Genomic DNA, 21,033 nt, shown 5'->3' with positions numbered 1-21,033 from the left:
AAATATTTTTTTTAGGCCTTCCATGTCTATGCAAGTGTGCGCACTGAACTGAGTTAGCCACCTAGGTTTTTTTATCTTCTGTAATGTGTGTTGATTTTTAACTTTTATTTCTTCACAAGCCATAGACAACTTGAACCTGCAAATTATCATTGAATAAGAACTAAACTTATAGATGGCAAAAGTACTTGCCTTTTCACAAGCTACACGAAGAACATTCATGAGAAAGAAAACCTAATGACATTCAAAAGCATTTATGTTTTTAAGAGTAATGCATATGGAAGTAGAACTTCTATTTTGGAGGATGGACTTTTTTCTTCTTCACATGACAATTTGGTTCATGCAAGCTTGTCATACAACCAAGTTTCCTCTTCATTTCTTTCCATATGCTTGTTTTCCCCTTTTGGTTCTTGTGCTGGGAATCACCTCTTTGAATTTCCCTTCTCATCGTATCGCATTCTTTCTCCAGCTTAACCACCTTGCTTCCCATCTTTTCTATCTCTGCTTTCATAATTTCCTCTTCATTGCTGCTAGTCCCTCTCTCATCTTCTTCCAGCTTCAACAATCGGTTATCAGGACTCCCTTGTATCTTCTTGGACACGGTATCCTTCAACTTCAGCTGCACAGAAAACAGAATCTGAACCATCACTCGAATTGGTAGTTTTTCGTTCTGTGCAGCATGCTCACAGGCTTCAGGAGACATTTTGCTGGAATCTAACACCCTGCAAACCTCCTCCCTTTCCCAATCTGTGAGATATCTGTGCTTGTCCAAGTATATATCAATTGCTCTATACATACCATCAGAATTTCTGTTAGTTCCTCCTGTTGCTGCTTGTGATAACTCTGCTAGTGATAAGAATGTGTTCAACTTTAAATCTATATCACTAGAAACCTCAGCCAAGAAGTTATCTACAAGTTCAGCTACCACGACTAGGCCAGATTTATCTGTGCTTGCGTAATTGCTGTAGAAATTCTTTAATATCCTTTTCACACTTTCAGTGTCATAACGCTCTTCTTTTGCATATCCTTGTGCAGGTATTAAGAGGTCCTTCACGGTTGCCTGGTCTAGTTGCTTTCCTATTCTAATCTCCAACCCGGTTTTGCATTCAGTATGAGCATCCAAGATTATCGCAGATTGCAGCATTTGAGAGAGCAAAGAAATGGGGATTAGCCCCCTTTCTTGAGGCAACAGTCTCTCCACTGCCTCAATGATCACTCTTTGAGAATTCTTCTCACAAGTTAACGGATCATCTTCTCCTCCTTCAGTGTCCGAAAAAACCCATTTGTTGAGATACTCAAACAGAGATGATGCCACATATTCCAGAGGGACTTTTCGTTGAACCATTGCACGAATTATGGGCTCGTAGAGAGGAATGGAAAGTAGTGTCAAGTCCTCTGATTTCCAGTCAAGAACAAAAAGCCGCCTCCTAACATTTGGCTTGTAGGCATTTTCATCGTTCTCACTATCATCATCCGTTGTTGTTACATTCCTCATTGGCTCTCCAAGAAGACTTGGATCGTGCATTACCTTGGCGATGATGGACTCAGCACATGCATCAATCAAGGCAAGATCCGCGGCTTGTTGAAGAATGTTTTCTGCAGATCTGAGGGCTTTAATACTCTTGTTCCAGCTAGGAAGCACATCGTTTTGAAAGTAGAAACAAGCCTTCTTTGTGAGGTTATTGGTGCTGTGAATTTCGGACATTCCAAGATAGTGAGCAAGACAAAGTACTTTAATAACATTCTCAGATGACAAGTTTATGTCAAAGCCATGGCAGAATCTTGCTACAATCTCAAACGTTTCAGAATCCGCGGGAATATCTCCTAGCAAATGAGAAAGATCATCTTCAGGATTCTCTCTCAGTAATGCATCTAGCTTTGAAGATCTTGCAGCCAAGAGTTCCTGTAAGTTCAACACAAAGAGATGACATATTAAGACTCTATTTATTATTTCCTACTAAGGCTCAAACTCGAGACGTTGGAGGATGATAGTAATTCTCACCCTATTCAAAGAGAATGGCAATCCACAGATGTTGAGCTGAACATCTGATGATGAAGCATGCATTAGTTTCCTGAAAGGAATAAGGATAAAAAAGAAAACAAAACAAGATTAAAAAGTGTAATAAGTGAAAAATATGCTTTTTTATGGACTTTTTTCGCAGAAAGTCACTTTCTGTGAAAAGAGCTTATAGTTGAGTGGTTTTATGTGAAAACAGCTCATAGCTGAGTGACTATATGAAATATTATCTCGTAAAGTTTTACCTGGATGAAGATCCTATGCTTTTGCTTTTGCCCATTTTTTCATATTTTTGTTGTTTCCAAGTCATTAAGAGATCAAATTTTAGGCCCTTAATTTCAGGCTAATATGTAGCTTTTTAGTAGTTTTTGATTGCTAGTTGCTAGTACTCTGATCAACCTGCAAAACATATAGCCATAAGTATAAATTAAACTATTCTATGTCTTTAAAGTAACATTAAGGGATCGTTTGGTTCAAGTTCTAGTTTATACAAGGATTATGAACTAGAATTACTATACCATGAATAATAATACCATGTATCTACAGATCGAAAATATTATGTATATACAAATTTCATCAATAATCACCCTTATGAGTGCATAAAATTGATGAGATCTTATAAATATGTTTAACCTTTTGGGATTGTGAAAATTAGGAGCATAACAACAAAACATACCTGAATATATTTCTTGTTTCTTCTTGTAAATGTAAATTATATAAATGAGAAATTAGAAAGAATTAGTGTTCAAGTAATTAAGGTATGACTTTTTGTTTAGCAGTTGTTTAAGTGTTCAATATTCAAACGTTCAAAACATAATATTTGGAGATTCTGTTAATTCGAGTTTCATTTGGAGATAAACACTCCAAAAACTCAACTAAAGTCTCCTATATTTTAGGAACGGCTCTCAAATATTATAACCTTTTTTTAAAAGAAAAATATATTTTTATATTTCTCTTATAAACAGTTTTATAAAAAAAAAATGTTTCTACGTGGATAATTCCTAATTTAAAGTAAATAATTTTGATAGAAACAATGATTGCTTTCTTTCTTGTTTTTTTTTTTTTCATTCGATGTGCTTGATGTTGTTTACATAGGCACCCGATTAATTCAGATTAGCGTTATGTATACACTACTTAGGATTCGAATTCAAAAACTTTGATTAGAAGAGGAGGAGGAGTCTCATCCGATACACCACATTCATTAATAATACAATGATCAATTTCTGAAAGCAAGCCATGAAAGATAGAATATTTAACCGCCTATCCAAATTTGATGTGAATTATTAATTGTACTTTTGAATTATTTGTAGTTTTCATTGCCTTTGAACTTGTCTATTGATAGTCATGTATAGGGTTGTTCATGGTTAAAAAAATCAAATCGAACCGTAATTTGAACCAAATCGATTAAAAAATCGATAGTTGGTATGGTTTGGTTAGGTTGGATTTTAAATTTTGAAAATCGATACTTTTTTGTTTGGTTTTTGTTTTACTGAAAAGAACACAAAAACAACCAATTCAAACCGAGAAATTATATATATAAATTTTATGATTAATTATAAATAAAAGATAAATATTTTATTAAATTTTAATTAACTGAAGTCTTAACTTTACCATTTTCTCAAACCTAACACTTAAATTTTAGCCCGACTATTAAAACCCTAAGACCAAGTCCATCAAAATCTAGTTTTCAAATCTTTACCTACCCTATATCACATTAGACAGTCATACTTTCTTAATTGAATAATTTTATTCGTGTAATAACAACTCTAATATTGCTTAATTGAATACATAATAACTTTCTTGTGGATTATTCATGTATTAGGTGTGTCTGTGTCTATCGAGATGCGTATACTCTCAACAAATTTAATTTATTATTTCCAAATCGAAAAAACAAAAAATCTGAACCAAACCAACGGTTATTTTTTTCGTTTGATTTGGTTTGATTTTAGAAATTTAAAAACTGACTAAATTTATTTGGTTTCGATTTTAATTTTAATAACCGATCCAAACCAAACGAGGAACATCCCTATCTAAATTATCTTTAGGCAATAATCTTGCTTAAAGTTGAGTCAAGGAGTTAAAATCTTTGCCAGGTTTAGTTTATAAAATTTTCACTAAGCTCGTTATTTAATGATATTAGTCTTAAAAATATATATATAGGCATGTTATATAAATGCATTTTTAATATTGCTTTCCAACTTTAAATGTGTACAAGTAGATACTTCAATTTCTATTAAGTTAAACAAAAAGACACATAAATCGTAACACGTGACATAAATAATGTGTTACGTGTTAAAGCTTATCTTCCATCTATGTTAATCTTACTAGCATCCCCAATCGTCTTCCAATTCACCATTGTACTTGTGATATGTGACTTGTAAATGTAAATTTAACTTGTACACTAAATTTAAATGCCAAATTATAATGGAAGTAGTATATTTGCTTTGAAACATACTCCCTTCGTCCGAAATTGTCTGTCATGTTGCGCTTTTTAAAAGTCAATTTGACTAATTTTCAAAGTTAAATTAGATCATTTTAATTCGATATTTTAAACAAAAAAAATTAGATATTCTAAAACTATATGAAAAGTACTATAAATTACAATTTTTTGCATATTAATATGATGAAAAAATACATCTTAAAATATTAGTCAAAGTTTTTATAGTTTAACTCTAAAAATAGAAACCATGACAAATAATGCCGAAAGGAGGGAGTAAATAATTAGTGTATTTAAACTATTTATGATAATATACGAATATATTCGATCCTTTTTAAAAAATAAAAATTAAAAAAACACTATATAAATTAGGAAAGAGACAAGGAAGCAATAATATATAAACTTCATATCCATGTGTTATTCCACATCACAAAGGTTACATGAGAAAGATACAACACAACATCAAAAGATAAAAACCAAATAGAAAGTACACAACCAACATGGATTATTTTTCACCATACTCTCACATGCATATAACTTATAAGTTCATCTTCACATGGTGATCATCAATAGCTTTGGTCATGCCAACAATGAAGTCCAACAAATTTACTAGTTCAGGGACATTCTCATTTGGCCTTTCATACTCTAGTGTCCAACTTACCAATTCGATTTCGCCTTTTGTTTCGATATGAAGAGTTGACTTAAAATGATCATATATATCAACTACATCTCCTTCAAATTCTTTGAGTGTCAACACCTTTTTTTCATCATCTGTAGTTTCAATTATCTGCTTAGAGATCTTCTTTTTCCCTTCTGCCTTACCAAAAAAAAAAGAGAGTTAAATAACCATAAGGAGTCATTAAGAAAAATTGAGTGGTGGTGGGTTGGTGATTGTGAAATGTGAAAGTGTTTTTTCCTCATTTCTAAGAAGCATATATTTTACATACAAATATTTTTTAAAATTTTTATCAACCACATGCTACAAAACTAGAAAACATTTATTGAAAAATATTTTCCTTCGTACCAAACATGGAACACAATTTAGCTTGGACATAACAAATATAGCGCTAAGATTTCAAGCTAATGTGTTTTGAATTTATTACCACACGCACTATCTCATCTTAGTTGTTGAGTTAACACTTAAATATTCATACAAATCTATGTTCTCCTTTTTTTTGATAAACAAATATATTTTTGTTAGAAATTTTTTAAATAGGCCAAATATATAAGCAGATTTCTAAATTTGTTGGGTTTTTTTCCCTCAGGTACCTCAACTACGTCATTTTCCTATTGAATCATTGAACTCCCATAATTTGTTCCGTTTAAACAAACACTGTTGTCTGATGTGGAACCAAATTTCTGAGAGGTATTGATAGAGGATACATATGTTGTTCCAGAACACATTAATCCAACTGATAATGAAAATGTTCGAGAGTAATTGTGTTTTACTTAAGTCATTTGAACACATTAGAAACCAAATGAGACTAACACGGTTTATCTTCATTCCTCTAATCAAAATTATTACAATTCGAACACAATTGAATACATTTACAATAGAAAAGCCGATCAAAATCAACCAATAGTGTTTTAAAGGAACAAATTATGGGTGGTTCAATGATTCAATAGAAAAATGACATAGTTGAGGTACCCGAGGGAAAAAACCCAACAAGTTTAAGAATCTATTTATGTATTTGGCCTTTTAAATATTTAACTTACCAAAATGTATACATCCAACAAATTTTGGATCCAACTTTTCCAATGACACCATCAAGATGTTCAAAACCTTGTACATGCAAAGGGCACATAGTAGAGACAAGTTGTGGTTTATTTGTAAAGACATCATAAAACACATCTTTGTTTGCCTTTATTTCTATCTTGGCACACAACACAGACTTAAGACCCATATTATTAAGACTTTGGGAATAAAAAGATGTAGTGACACTATAGGAAAATTGTAGAGGAGAAGTGTTGATATCCTATACCATGATTATTCAACAATATATATAGACTAGAAGGAGGAAGGGGGAGTTTTTTTTTTTTTATATAAAAAAAAGATCCTTTTTATTGTGACGGTAGACATTAAAAATTTGTGGAAATTTGCACGTGTTTAATTTTAATTGGGACTTTATAAGGTTTATTTGATTTCAGTTTGAATTTTTAAGGTTAATCTAATTCTAAACCCTAGTTTATACCTATATAAAAAGATATTATATTTTTTAAAGAGACATTGTCTTGGATATTCCGCAAATTCATGAAATATTCATAAAGATATTAAATTCAAATCATCCTAGTTCAAGAAATATGACACTAACGGTCCTCAGATCATGGAGAAACCTTATGAGACAAGAATCAAGGAACTGCACTCATATTGATTTATCAATAAAATATTTTTGTTTTTTTAGATTTTTTTTATCGTTGATTTATTTTTCATATATTTAAAATTGTGTGAAAAACAAATTGGCACGCCCACTAAGACCAAATCTACCCTTCGTCTCCTCTCACAAATCAAATCTTCAAATCTAAAGTTATAAAACTGCAAATGTGGAAGAATGAGTACTTTAAACTTCGTCTTTGAATTTTATCAAGTCTACCCACCGACAAGCTTTGAAGCAGAGGTATCTATATACCTTGAAAATTTGTGGGACTCCGTAAGACGTATTCAATTCTAGTTGGAACTCTATAAGAATTATGAAGTATTCGAGTCCAGCTAGATTTTTTGGAGGCTACTCTAACACTAAACCCTAGCTTATACCTATATGAAGAGTATTATATTCTCTTAAAAAGGCATCTCAAATATTTGACAAATTTATGAAATATCCATAAAGAAATCAAATTCAAATTATCCTAGGGAAATACACCACTATTAGCCCTCAGAGAAATCTTATGAAAGATGAATCAAGGGAACAAACAATATTTATCCATATTGTTTTATCAAAAAATTGTATTTCTTCATTATTATTTTTTCTAATTGTAATTTCTTTTACATAAATCTTATTTTTCATGCACTTGTAGCAATACTAATATATAGTATGCAATTATATTTCATCCACTTTTACCACTGACGCAATTATGTTTCGACCACTTCGATGTAATTTTGTTTCAACCAATTCTAAAGGATACTATTTTTCTTTCTAAAAGAAATGGTTATAATGCAAAATAAAGATATAGGCTCATGCATAAAATTTTCATTTGAAAGAAAGTGATGTTTCAATGTTACGTGGGACTCATAATTTTCCAAACACAAAGTAGTTTTTTTTAATAAAGTGGGTGATGCTTTTTATCATCTGAAAATTATCAGAGAAAATAGTATATATACATATATATATATAGATAGATAGATATATTTGATGGATATCTGTCTTAATTCGATCCTTTATTTGAATAGTTTTTTTTCCGACAAAATGCTTATTCATTGCCTTAAATGGTTAGTAAGCATGGGAAATAGACATATTTTTAAAAGTTACGTGACACTTATCATTTTACAAGACAAAGTTAGGTCTCGTTTAACAAAGTGATAATATTTCTTATTATCCTCTGATATTATATATATATATATATACTAATGGTGTTATCCGTGCGCACACGGGCCGATATTTATCCATTTGTTTGTGAAAATTATTTTAAAAATGAATTTATCCCATGTGATTTTCAAGGCATCACCATATCGCAAAATTCTTTGTTGAGGTTGCTTGTGATTCAATAGCCCCTGAAAGGAAGCTAATAAGCTAGGCTTCAATTGAGAGAAGTACAATTAACAATATGATAGCAAACAAATAAATCTAAAAATCAATGAAAACTAAAAGAACATCAGAGAAAATATTAATAATGAAAAAGTTTATATTTTATTTAGTAGTTGACATGAACTACAGTAGGATGATTAAAAAAAATAGCAAATACAAGAGGCATAAAATATATTGAATGACTTTGAGAATTTAAAATGCAATTATAATAGTGCAACTATGTTTGTTGAACCAAAAAATAAGATTGAATCAAAAGTTAGAAAACTCTCATTTTAGGTATATTTTTAAGTTCATTTTGAATACAAAATGGTTTATCAAAATTTAATTGATTAAGATATCAAAAGTCATAGGAGGTCATGCTCATATGGTATTATAAGATTTTCAATAGTTAGATATCAATTTATCATAAGCTCAAGTATTTTAATGAATTTTAAGAGAAGCACTTCATTTTTTTTTATATATATATGCTCTATGACCACATTATTGATGTGTCGACCTTTGAAAATTTTTTATTTGACTTTATTCTTGAAAATTAAACCTGTTATATACGTAAAAAAATATTATTTTTGTTTACTTTTAATTATTATAATTTTCTTTTAGATTCAAACAATAGATATTTTCTTTTAATTAAAGAAAACGATAAGTACTTTGACTAACATTTTATGATATATTTTTCCATCATATTGCTATGTAAAAAATTGTAATTTATAGTATTTTTCCTATAATTTTTGAATATCTAATTTTATTTTTTTATAAATAACAAATTAATATAATATAATTTCATTGTAAAATTAATTTTCAAATTAACTATTAAAAAATAGAACATAATAACTAAAATAAACGGATGGAATAATGTTTTGTAAAGGTCAAAAAGTACATTAAACGCACTACTATAGTAGGCATAAAAAAATAAAATTAAATATTCACTCAAAAAGATAATACAATCATGAAATATATTACATGAATGTAGCTATAGTTACGGAGGACCTTTTATTCTTGCACTATTTAATAGTATATTTTAAAAATATATATGTATTTACGTAGATATATTATTATTTATAATGGTGAAATATTTATAATGTCCACGTGATCACATATAAACCTTTAAAATATACTATTAAATAGTGCAAGGGGGTAAAATGTTCTTTTCAAAATTTAGTATTGTTACAATTTCAGTCAAAGTTCGGATATATTTCAAAAAAAGATCCTATATATATGTGTGTGTGTGTGTGTGTGTGTATATATATATAATGATGTATTTTTTTCATCACATTGATATGCAACAAATTGCAATTTATAGTAAATTTCGTTTAACTTTTGTATATCTAAATTTTGTTTGATCAATAACGAATTAATGAATCTAATTTCACTTTAAAAAATATTCAAATTAACTTTTGAAAAATGAAACAAGACAATTAAAATTAACGGATGAAGTAATGTTTTTTAAAAGGTCAAGAAGTACATAAAGTCACTAGTAGGCATGCATAATTGGAAAAAAAAAAAACTAAAATTAAATATTCACTCAAAAAATAATATTGTTATGAAATATATTACCTGGATGTAGCTACTAAATGTAATCTTATGTTGCTCTTCACAATTATATATAGTTATCTTCCTCATGTTCATATATCTGTGACACCTTTTTATATGTTTCTTGGGAAAATGCATAAGTATCCCCTCAATCTATGTTCGAAATCTTAAAGACACACTTATATTATACTAAGGTCTTATTACCTCCTGAACTTATTTTATAAGTAATTTTCTACCCATTTTCGGCCTACGTGGCACTAGCTTGAAAAAAAAAAGTCAACCAGCGATGGACCCGCAAGATAATGCCATGCAAGCCGAAAAAGAGTAGAAAATTATTAATAAAATAAGTTCAGGAGAATAATAGGACCTTAGTATAATATTAGTCTATCTCTCAGATTTCGGACATAAGTTGAAGGGGTATTTGTGCATTATTCCTATGTTCCTTTATACGAGATGAATTTATGTGTATTTGGTGGGAGTTTTACCGTGTCCGGTGATCTCAATTAAAAATTATATATATATATATATANGACCCAAATCATAATATGATTTTTTTTCTAACTATACAATGAAGAAACAAGAAAGTGGAGCTATTAGTAATGAAGAGAAAACATGGAAGGTTTATAATAGGAAAGGGACCTAATGAATAGTTAATTGTGTGTATAACATGTAAAAATGATACCACGAGTAGTAGAAAAAATATTTCCTTTGATCACAGCACATGCCCACACAGTTGTAAAATTATTCTTTTAAGCAAGTCAACAACCATTTTTTTTGTTGTTGTGAATATGATGTGGTGCTTTGAGTTGAATACACATAGAAAATACACAATTTGTTGTAAACGTATTCATAGCCTGAAATTCCTAATTAATATGATTGTAATACATTTTGATATGCAAGGTATGTCATATGTATCATACTAATTTAATACATACCTGATTAAATTTTTTTAATTACAAGCTATTTATAATATATTTTTCCTTCATTCGTATCTTAACACAAATTGCATGCACAGACTTTCTTAACACATAGGTAATTTAATACATTTTTTAATACAATCTCTCTCTCTCTCTCTCTCTCTCTATATATATATATATATATATATATATATATATATTATATTAATCGATAATTAAACAAAATAGTGAATGATGGGACTGCTAAAACACTTAATAGATGGCCAATTTTTTTTAAAAGAAAATGATTTTTTAATCTATATTTTAATTTTATGAAGGTTTTATCACTCTTAAAGTGTTTAAAATTAAAATTATTAAATCCTCAAATAGCTACAATCATATCTATGTTGACGTATGAATATCACATGTTTGACATCTGAAAATTTCGTCAATTTTATTTTTTTTTCAACTTTTTATATAATTCTTTATTCTTTCCTTATATATCTTCACCATTATTGCATAATTCAAATATCTTGGAATTGTACTTGCAAGAAAGAGAGATGAATAATGTTGGAAGTGGTGTTGCCATTAATGAAGGTCATCGAAGTGTGTAGTTATTTGTTTAATTCACTATTTTTTGCGTGACTTAGTTCTTGATTTTTTTTATTTACTCTCTCTTTCGCCTAGTATTAATATTAATTGATATGAGTATTGTGTGTATCTTTTATATTACTTACTGATCAATATTAATATTTAAGCGTCTCATAAATAATAATTAAAATATATTTAGATAGTGTTTTCTTTTTATTTATTTTTTAAAAGTTGGATAGTATTATGTTAAAGCTTTTGAATATAAATGTTCTTTCGATCTTTCATATCACACTAAGTGGAGATAATTGGTTTGTAGCGATAATTTTTTAATTTTTTTCAACTATATGATAATAGATGATTTATACAAATCAAATTTTTATCGTACTGAAAATTTTCCTATTTTCTCCAAGATATAGAGTCATTTAATCCTTAAAGCAGAACTACTTACGTTAGTATCTTTAATATTAGCATATCTAAAAAAAAAAAACATTACAGAATGTGCATACTTGAATCAATTTATTAATAAAAATAGAAAAAAATAATTAAATAACTAAAATTATAATCTATAATTGCGCCTGTTCGTCTTCTTTAGACAATATGATATCATAATCTTCGAATTTTTGATCTGTCTCTACCTTTATATATGTAGCTATATATATAGATATCAAGAGTTATATTATATACACTTAAAGAAAAAGACAAAAGTTTTCCTTGCTATCTATGAGGTCGTTTGGTAAAGTGTATAAAAATAATTCTTAATAGAGTGTATTAATAATACTTGTATTAGTTATCCATATATTATTTTTTATTCATTATTTCGTTTAGTGTATATTAAAAATGGTATCACGATCGAAGCACACCCTTCCAGTGTGCTTCTTAGCTTTCACGATTTGCTATAGTTCCAGAGTGTCTTTCAGTGGTTTTGCGGCCTTAGAAGTTGTGTCCGCCCCTTTGTGAGGGTCCCGACCCCTACAAGTGATGAAGGCTTAACTTCCATTTTTGTTCTAGGATTTCTTTATTCGCTGAGGCGCTGACTTTGATCTTTCCTTCGTTTACCGGAGAAAAACTGAATTTGAACATACCCAAAATTCACTAAAATCTACGAACATCTATGGAGCTTAGCAAGAATGTTATCTTTCCCGCATGTCTTTCAGTAGGGTGGCCCACATGGTAAGTGGGTGGATGGGGGACTAGCCTCTAATTAAAAGTTGAAGAGTGATGAAGTAATAGTATAATGTTTAAGGGGTCATTGATGTATTTGGCCAAAGTTTGGGTGATAATTAGACTTTTCGATCAAATTATAGGTATAAAGTGTGACTTTCAAATCTTTTGGGTGCCTACGCGCAAATAATATAAATTCTCCCTCATTTTTTTTTACCTTACAAATACAATTTACAGTAAGCTCTCTAAAGCTTCAACCAAATTGCCGGCAACTGTTGGAATTTTCTCCGGGAAGCAAAACGGTAAGCTGTTCCCAAATTTTGTGTTTTGCATTATAGACAAATTAATCTTGATGGGTTTACAATTCTTGGGGGAATTTCTTGTTTTAACATCAGCATTGACTACTGCTTACAAACTGTTTGATGAAATTCCTAAGCCAATTTGTCTCCTTCAATTATTAATACTTACTGCTTGATTTAATAAATTGGACCATTAAAAATTGTGGCTATGTTGCATTTTTTTTTTGACGACAAGGAAAACCTGCAGCCGCTACCATTTTGGGTGCGCACAGGTAAAACCCCACTCCTATGCAATAGCTCGCAAATCAAATAGGAGAAGTAACCTAGGCAAGTCTGGTGGGACGAGCTCGACCCAGAAGGCAAATCCTTTGCTTTCGCTGGCAAGGGGTTTCGAACTTGATACCTCCAACATGGAAGTCCCAAGCTCGGAAGTCCCAAGCTCAAACCACTGGGCCACCCCGAAGGGTAAAAACGCTACAAGTTGCATTGTCTTTTTTCATCCCTTGGAAATGATTGTATTATTCTTAATAGTTTGGTCAATTTTGTTTTGGTCCAAAATAAACTAGAGTATGATGCATTCTGTTTCATCCTTCGGAAGTAATTGATTTACTATGATTTTTCTGCTCAATATTGGGCTACATTGTTTCCATAAGCTTACTCTGTTTCAGATGAATGTGAATCTCCATTCCTATAATGCAACTAATGGCATGAATATAAGAAATCATTCTAAAATTTGTCTTTTAGTAAAGATGCTATGGATGAAACCATGTAATAAGTTGTTCCACCACCTGGCAGATTGTGCAAGGGAATAAATTTACTCTTTCTGTCATCAACAAACAACAAATACATACCCATTATAATCTCACAAGCGGGGTCCATGGAAGGTAGGATGTACGTAGACCTTACATCTACCTTTATGGGTAACAGAGGTTGTTTCTGATAGACCCTCGGCTCAACAAAACAGTTTATTGCTAGAAAAGATAACACTCTTTCTATCATCCAAAAGATAAATAAATTGAAAGAAGGTTTGAATGCGTTGCATTAGTTTATGTTTGTCTGCTTCCAGTTTATTTGGTTATTCCTTCTTGAAAAATTAAATCTAACAAATTTTAGTTTTAGAAGTAGAATCAAGTACAAAATAAAAAAGATAACTTTAGCGAAAAAGATTTCTTTTTGTTATTTTTGTAAATAGTGGAATAGCAATGTGCCCAAAGACATTCTAGTTGGTTTTGAAATTAGATTCAGGAATAATCAGTTCATTTGAGGGTTGTAAGATGGAGAAACTAAAAGTTTTAGAACTTGTGGTTAGATTTTCAAATTGTCAGGTTTGGCCAACCTATTCTTAGATTTTACTTTATGGGTTATGGTATGCAATACGAAAAAACAGGCTGTTTATAGTGTTAAAGTTATCCTTTGCCATGTTAACCAATTTCTTGTAGTACAACTGGTGATGATTATATCAAGAGAGCTTCAATTTTGTTCATTTGGTAATTGTTTTTCTGCAGTGATGTAATTCATTCAGGTTTGTAATACTTTTTAGTTTTTCTTATTTAATTGATTCATCTGCTACTTTTTTCTTGTTTCTGTTTATATTCCGTAACTAGACTTAGGGAAATAATTAGATTAGTCAGGTAATGGTGTTTTACACGAAACTCGAGGATGCCAACACCTTCTCCTAGGGTTGAATTAACGTCGTCAACTTAGAATCTCAAGTTAGTTGACTTTATGATTCATTTTAAGGGGTTGTCTTATTCTTTTCCTATATTTATTATTACCCATTTAAACAAAAAGTAAAATGAATTAGGTGACCAGGCGGCTCCAAAATAATTAGGATGGTAGAACCCTTAGGAGTTACCATATTGTCGCACATATTTAACCTTTTCTTTATTCTTAAACTCAAGGTGTGCCACAGAGAAATGAGAGGAGGCTTGATATGGGCTACAGCAGATGACTTGGCAAAGAATAGAGGAAGAGTTCTGTCTTTGTATAGGCAAATCTTGAGGAGCCTTAATTCACCTGCTTTGCCATTTAGCTTAGCAGTTAGACTTCAAAAGAAAGCTGAGGTCCGTGCGATGTTCATGTTGGGTTCCGAGGAGCAATCTCTACATAACATTCAAGATCTTATTGATGCTGCTGAATACTCTCTTTCCGTTTTACGAAAAGGCGAAATTCCATAGCACTTTCAAGTTTATCAATAAGCCTGGACATCTTGTGAGTGCAAATGCTGTTGAAGCATCTTTCACATGCTCTTATTTCCCTTTATGCATATAATATGCAATATATAAAGCATACTGTTTCATTCATCTGAACTTGAAGTTTGTTAGTTTTACTTTCTTGCACAGTGGTCTTTCTAACATTCAAGTCATCAAATGAGAATAAACAAACATCATTCTGATGAAAGAGAACAAGATAAATAACTCATAGAATTCTAAAGTACATACTTGAAGACAGGACACAATTTTCTATTTAGCTGGTAGCCTACTAAAAACAAGATAATCCATTTTCTAAAATTTGCTAGACAGATCTCATTAGTGGTTTAGCTGAAGGTAGAGAGAGGAAACAAGGAGCGAACAAACTTCAAAGTTGTTCTCAATATTAATTAGTAACTATCAGCTGCTTTGAACATGAACTTTTGTGAACTGTAAAGATGGATCAGCTACACACAACTTTTGTTTGCTGCTCTCTTGATCAAGTAGTCTGTTTTGTTCACACTTGGAGGTTGCTATAATCATTTGTCATTATTTTGTTCAGGCAAGCTGTTATTGTGGGAGGCTTGAGGCTACTTCTCTTTGCAACTAGGGGTGGTCCGGTGGCAATCACATAAATTGTCCATTTTGAAAGTTCCTACATTTTTCTCATGGTGTTTGCATAAGTTGAACTTTAAAGTGTATAATGAACAAAATTTAGCATGTTTGAAGAATATTGATCAGATGATCAACTACTTGTAGATAACTAGCTACAACACTTGAAATTCCAATAACAGATGGGGAGTCTCAAGCTTCTTATAAACTCATTGAAAACTTGATGATGTGAATAACTTCAGCTTCTGCAGTTCTCATACTTTTCTGTTTTTGGCAACTTTCCTGTAATTGTCATCCTATTTCTTCACAAGTAATAGCACTTTACTTGTGTACAACTCTAACAAAACGGCAATAATAAACTTTTCAGGGGTACATGTACATACATGATTTATTTTCCTACGAGTTGCAACCTTTCCTTGACTTCAAAATACTGACATGTTCAAACAGGTTTGAAGCAGCTCTTGTTTGATTCTAGTACTAGCAACGTCAAGTTTTTGATGAAGATTTCTCTTGTGCAACATGACTCTCTAATCATCTCTAAAGTGGCTTCAGCTTCCTGTAAATTTTAGTCCTGTAGTATATGTTTTTGGAGTAGACGATCTAGGACATTATTTTGCCAGAGACTATTCACACGAGGATGCCAGCGTGCCCTGAATATACAAGCTGAATTACAGAGACGGAGAACGACATTTCCTTGTTCCTAGAGATGTTTAGATATGATAAAACAAAAAGTTGATACCTGAGAATTATTAGTACTTGTAGTGATTTCTTCTTTTCTGGCCTGTCAAGGTGATACAGATGTGTTTTATGTGCATCCCAAAGTCAGCACTTTTGCTTTGGTTGATACTTTGCTCAACTGTTTCCTGTTGTTAAATGATTTATTTTTCGTATTAGATGCTACGGTCTTTAAAAATCTGGAAAAGGCCTGTTTTTAAGCTTGGGGACTTAATTTTAAGAAAATTGGTTTAAATTCATACTGATGGATCATCTATCCATCGTTTATTAGGACATCACCCCAAAACTATCCTCCCGCTCACAACTCATAAATAAATTAGAAATAACGCTCACTAACCACTCAAGTTATCGAAAGATAGTCATGTTATTTAGCATTTTCTTTGTTTTCAAAACTTTATGACATTCATTTTTGGTTAGCCAAATTTTTTTTGGAAACTCCAGGATAATCTTTTGGGCGAGCATCGGGTAAATTCTCTACTAAGATGAAAACTATACAGGCAAATTTTATGTGTCATGCTCGACTCAAGCAAATCTTATCCGACACGCTCGGAGAATGATTCGCTCGATTCAAAAGACATTAAAGGGGATTGATCCTGGATCAATCACGTGAATGAACTACCTTCCAAACTAACTGAGCTAGAGCGGACTAATTAGCCCATTTGGAAAATGGTTATTTTGTGGATTTTTTCATGTGGATGATGACAAGTTTGGTTGGACCAAAATATTATGCCCAATCAATAGACTCTTCCATTGATCATGTAAAAATCTGTTCGACAATTCTTCCCGCCAAAGTCCGTTCTGATTCATCTTTACGTCCCAAATTGCAGTGAACAGTTTCAATTAATGGAGCTAGAGCTCAAGATCGATATTATTTTTTCTATGTGTTTCTGAACAAGAAATCAAATGTTCTACCAACCATGGCCTTAATTTTTGGTTGCACTGTAAATTCTCAAGACCCTTCTGTATTTCCTAAACTCCATACCAGCAAATCAATCAAACAATTCAATTATTTGACCACCAAAACTAGCTCCCTACAGCACACCCAACAACCCCTTTACGCCAAAATCATATTTTTATGTTCTTCTTCAATACCCTCTAAGGATATGAGCTATATCCACTCTCTTTTCACTCAAATACATGAACCAGATATCGATGTTTATAATTCTATAATGAGATGTGTTTTAAGCACTAAATGTAAGGAAAATGCTTTACTTGGTTTTGTAATGTATGTTGAGATGATGTGTAAAGGTTTAGATTTGGATAAATACACGTACCCTCTTGTGATAAAGGCGTGTGTAGAGTTACGTGAGCTGAGATATGGCAGATTGGTTCATGCCCATGTGATAAAAAATGGGTTTGCGTTGGATTTGTATGTAGTGAACAATTTGATGCGCTTGTATGGTGTTTGTGGGTGTGTTGGGAGTGTAAGGAAGGTGTTTGATAGAAGTCCTGTGAGAGACTTGGTATCTTGGACTATTTTGATTCAGGGATATGTGGACAATGGTTATTGGAAGGAAGGAGTGGATTTGTTCTTTGAGATGGTAGATGACGGGTTAAGGGCTGACGAGAGGATGATGGTTGTTGTGATATCTGCGTGTGCGAAATTAGGGGATTCGAGATTGGGAAAGAAGTTGCACAAATATGTGCAGAGTCATAAGTTGAATTTTGATGTGTTTCTTGGGAATGCATTGGTCGATATGTACTTAAAATGTGGTGAACGGGATGTTGCTCTTGATGTTTTCAGAGAGATGCCGATGAGAAATGTGATCTCTTGGAATACAGTAATATCTGGATTGGCTCAAAGAAGGGAGTTTAAACAGGCGTTGAGTGTGTTTATTGAAATGCAGGATCAAGGAGTAAAGCCTGATGAGAATACTTTAGTTGGTGTTCTGAACTGTTGTAGCAGTTTAGGGGCGCTAGAAGTTGGGAAATGGGTGCACAGATATATAGATAGAAATCGGATTCAAGTAGCGGGGTTTGTGGGCAATGCTCTTGTAGATATGTATGCAAAGTGTGGAAGCATGGACGATGCCCTTAGAGCTTTTGGAAGTATGACTACTAAAGATGTTTATTCATACACATCCGTTATAGTTGGTTTGGCCACACATGGAAAGGCACGGATGGCACTTAAGTTTTTCTATGAAATGCTTGATATTGGCATAAAACCAAATGAAGTCACGTTTGTAGGTGTTCTCACAGCTTGCAGTCATGGAGGACTGGTGGAAGAGGGTCACAAGTTCTTTACAGATATGTGGAGAGTGCACAAATTAAAACCTCGAATAGAGCATTATGGCTGTATGGTTGATCTGTTGGATCGTGCAGGGTTGATAGATGAAGCAATGGAGTTTGTGAAACACATGCCAATTGAACCTGATGCTTCTATTTGGGGATCGATATTAGCAGCATGTAGGATACAAGGAAAAGTTGAACTGGCTGAGCATGTGACTGAAATACTTGTCAATATGGAGTCCGAAAAAGATGGTACATACATACTGATGTCAAACACATATGCTTCAGTCAGTAAATGGAAAGATGCTTTAGAAGTAAGAAAGGCAATGAAGAGACAGAAAATAAAGAAAGTCCCTGGATGTAGCTCCATTGAACTTGATGGTGTTGTTTCTGAATTTAGGAGATGCGACAAAGCCCATCCACGAAGTAAAGACATATATGCGATGGTTGAGCAATTGACATTTCATCTAATTGGCACAGAAGCAGATGGAAGTGAGTCCTGCATAATTTGAATGGTGCAAAGGAACAGCAATTATTCCCTTTAGTTGAATGGTCAGTTTGATAGGAGACTAGTTCAATAACTGCTTTTCTATACGTTGCTACTCTGTTTTACTCAGCTTGCCTTTTTAACCTGAACGAAGCCCACGTAAATGCTGTGTAGTGAAATAGGCAGCCTCAATGAGATTTGTCAAGTTGATCTCAGGTTTCAATTTTTGACTTATATTGCACGATTATTTAGAAGCTTAGCCACTTCAAACAGCTTTCAGACGATTCCTTTGTACATTTTGTAACAATTTTTTAGAATAATAGAGTATTTACATAGCTCATGATTCATGGACAATTCGTTACACGAAACTTTTGTGATATCATCTGTGTGATTATCGTTAAGATTCTTACATTTTGCAGTTTGCACAACAAACATTACAGCTTGCCATTAGATTTATCATTAACTAGTTGCTTTTTACCTTCTAAGCATTATGATTTGAAGCCAGAATTGCCAGTTAAAAGGCATGAGATCTTTCTTAGCCCTCAAGGAGATGACCAAGTAGTCGAAGAACTGGAGTTACAACGCAGGGAACAAAAGTTCAAGCCTCAGCAAAGGTAACAAACACTTCCCAGTTACCTTGTCTTATCTGCAAAGGACTACATCTTAGTTATGACTAAATCTAACATAAGTTATTAGTAATCCTATTCTGAATTCGATGGCGTTGATGTATTCAAGAATATATAAATCTTAGTTTATGACTAAAATACGAAAGATTCAATGATCAGGGTACTCATAACTGCAAGCTTGGCCTCAAATGGCTTAAGAGGCTCTTGTGTTGGTTGCCTGCCCACAAAATTCCTTGTGAAGCAAAGACAGGAATATTATACTCAATCCTGAGATGTTTGAGTTGTGTTGGACCTAAATTCTTGTGAAACAATAGAATTTGATCAATCCAATATTTGTCGTTAAGGTGGAGAACTGAACCTAGAATTCTCTTTCTTCATCATCAATCGAAAAGACAATAATTGGCGTACAAGGGAAATATGCAGTTAGCAGCAGAGTTCTTAGGTGGTAGAGCACTGTGACGTATAGGGAAGCATCTCAGTTAGCTTATTGAAACAACAGAATATATATCTTCTGATTTCCGTTAGCTACGGGTTTGGTAAAACTCAATTTGTTACTCTTCCTTTCTTTTTAGTCCGTTTCAATAAAATGACTCTTTCCCTTTTTAACTACTCTTTAGTTTTAACTTTTCATATGACATGTTTGATCGCAAGATTTAATGTTTGATACATTTGACATGACAACAAAAATCAAAAATCTTTTTTATTTTCTTGAAATCTCTGTCAAGTCAAAATATGACAAACAAATTCAAACGGTGGAAGTACTTAAGTTAGAGAGGACTTCTCAAACATTACTTGTAATTTAAGTAGGAAAAGAGTTTAATTTTCTTCTGCATTGGTGGATTAATTTCTTTCCTTGTCTAATTCTAAATTCTAAAACAGAAAAGTTTCGAACCAACTCAATTGAGAGGTGTGTCAAATTCTTATTTTTCATCCATTATATAAAAAGAAGAATAATTTCTCCTGGCCTATAGAAAAAAAAAGATCAGAACCCGCACATGAGGGATATGTTGAGACATAATATGATTACATAATTAAAAGTTAACTTTTGCGCGCTAATAGCTCTTTCAAATCCCTCTGCAACTCATGAAAAGAATCACAAGCTTAACTATTGAAAAGAATCAGACTTATCACGTGAGAAATCGTAATAAAGATATAAGTTACAAATGCTTTTTTCTATATGATTATGTAGATGAACAAGTTAACTAGTGTAGGTGACTAGGTGAGCCATTAACCTGCAGCAATAGATAATTAGTACTAATGATTATGCAGTGTAACGAAATACTGGACGTATAAATTAGTGACAACTACTAATGTATATTTTTGGAATTACCTAATTAGAAAAATAATTACTGATAATTTCATCCACCAAAACAATAAGAATTACTGATAATTTCATCCACCAAAACAATAAGAACATATTCAGCGTAATTCTACAAGTGAAGTTTATGAAGAATATGTTTTACGCAAACCGTATTACTTCTTTAGAA

The 21,033-nt window shown here is 32.0% G+C and overlaps 3 protein-coding genes and 1 pseudogene across 7 annotated transcripts; 2 read left to right on the top strand and 2 right to left on the bottom strand.

Moving 5' to 3' along the window:
* Window position 1: 1 nt before the first annotated feature.
* Window positions 2-2,284, bottom strand: LOC107024825 (BTB/POZ domain-containing protein At5g17580). Its single transcript, XM_027914766.1, has one exon. The coding sequence runs from the start codon at window positions 1,700-1,702 to the stop codon at window positions 290-292; it is 1,413 nt and encodes a 470-aa protein (XP_027770567.1). The 5' UTR covers window positions 1,703-2,284; the 3' UTR covers window positions 2-289.
* Window positions 2,285-4,845: 2,561 nt separating this feature from the next.
* On the bottom strand, window positions 4,846-6,398 carry LOC107024818 (annotated as a pseudogene).
* A 6,142-nt stretch (window positions 6,399-12,540) lies between these two features.
* On the top strand, window positions 12,541-16,325 carry LOC107012516. 4 transcript variants are annotated; one of them, XM_027914761.1, is made up of 4 exons: window positions 12,602-12,671; window positions 13,464-13,552; window positions 14,570-14,879; window positions 15,420-15,728. In XM_027914761.1, the coding sequence occupies exon 3, from the start codon at window positions 14,585-14,587 to the stop codon at window positions 14,843-14,845; it is 261 nt and encodes an 86-aa protein (XP_027770562.1). In that variant the 5' UTR covers window positions 12,602-12,671; window positions 13,464-13,552; window positions 14,570-14,584; the 3' UTR covers window positions 14,846-14,879; window positions 15,420-15,728. The 4 variants fall into 4 exon arrangements, with proteins under 4 accessions (XP_027770556.1, XP_015067876.1, XP_015067883.1 ...); XM_027914755.1 differs by lacking the exons at window positions 13,464-13,552; window positions 15,420-15,728 and adding an exon at window positions 15,917-16,325 and having other exon boundaries at window positions 12,541-12,671; XM_015212390.2 differs by lacking the exon at window positions 13,464-13,552 and having other exon boundaries at window positions 12,541-12,671.
* Window positions 16,326-16,423: 98 nt separating this feature from the next.
* Window positions 16,424-20,152, top strand: LOC107013011 (pentatricopeptide repeat-containing protein At1g08070, chloroplastic-like). Of its 2 annotated transcripts, XR_003576906.1 has the most exons (3): window positions 16,424-18,985; window positions 19,407-19,534; window positions 19,706-20,152. XR_003576906.1 is itself a non-coding variant. In XM_027914753.1 (2 exons), the coding sequence occupies exon 1, from the start codon at window positions 17,122-17,124 to the stop codon at window positions 18,943-18,945; it is 1,824 nt and encodes a 607-aa protein (XP_027770554.1). In that variant the 5' UTR covers window positions 16,424-17,121; the 3' UTR covers window positions 18,946-18,985; window positions 19,407-20,152. The 2 variants fall into 2 exon arrangements, 1 of the variants encoding a protein (XP_027770554.1); XM_027914753.1 differs by having other exon boundaries at window positions 19,407-20,152.
* The last annotated feature ends 881 nt before the right edge of the window (window positions 20,153-21,033 follow it).

Source organism: Solanum pennellii, chromosome 1 (genome assembly GCF_001406875.1).
Source record: "Solanum pennellii chromosome 1, SPENNV200".
NCBI lineage: Eukaryota > Viridiplantae > Streptophyta > Magnoliopsida > Solanales > Solanaceae > Solanum > Solanum pennellii.
This window is presented reverse-complemented; position numbering and strand designations above follow the sequence as displayed.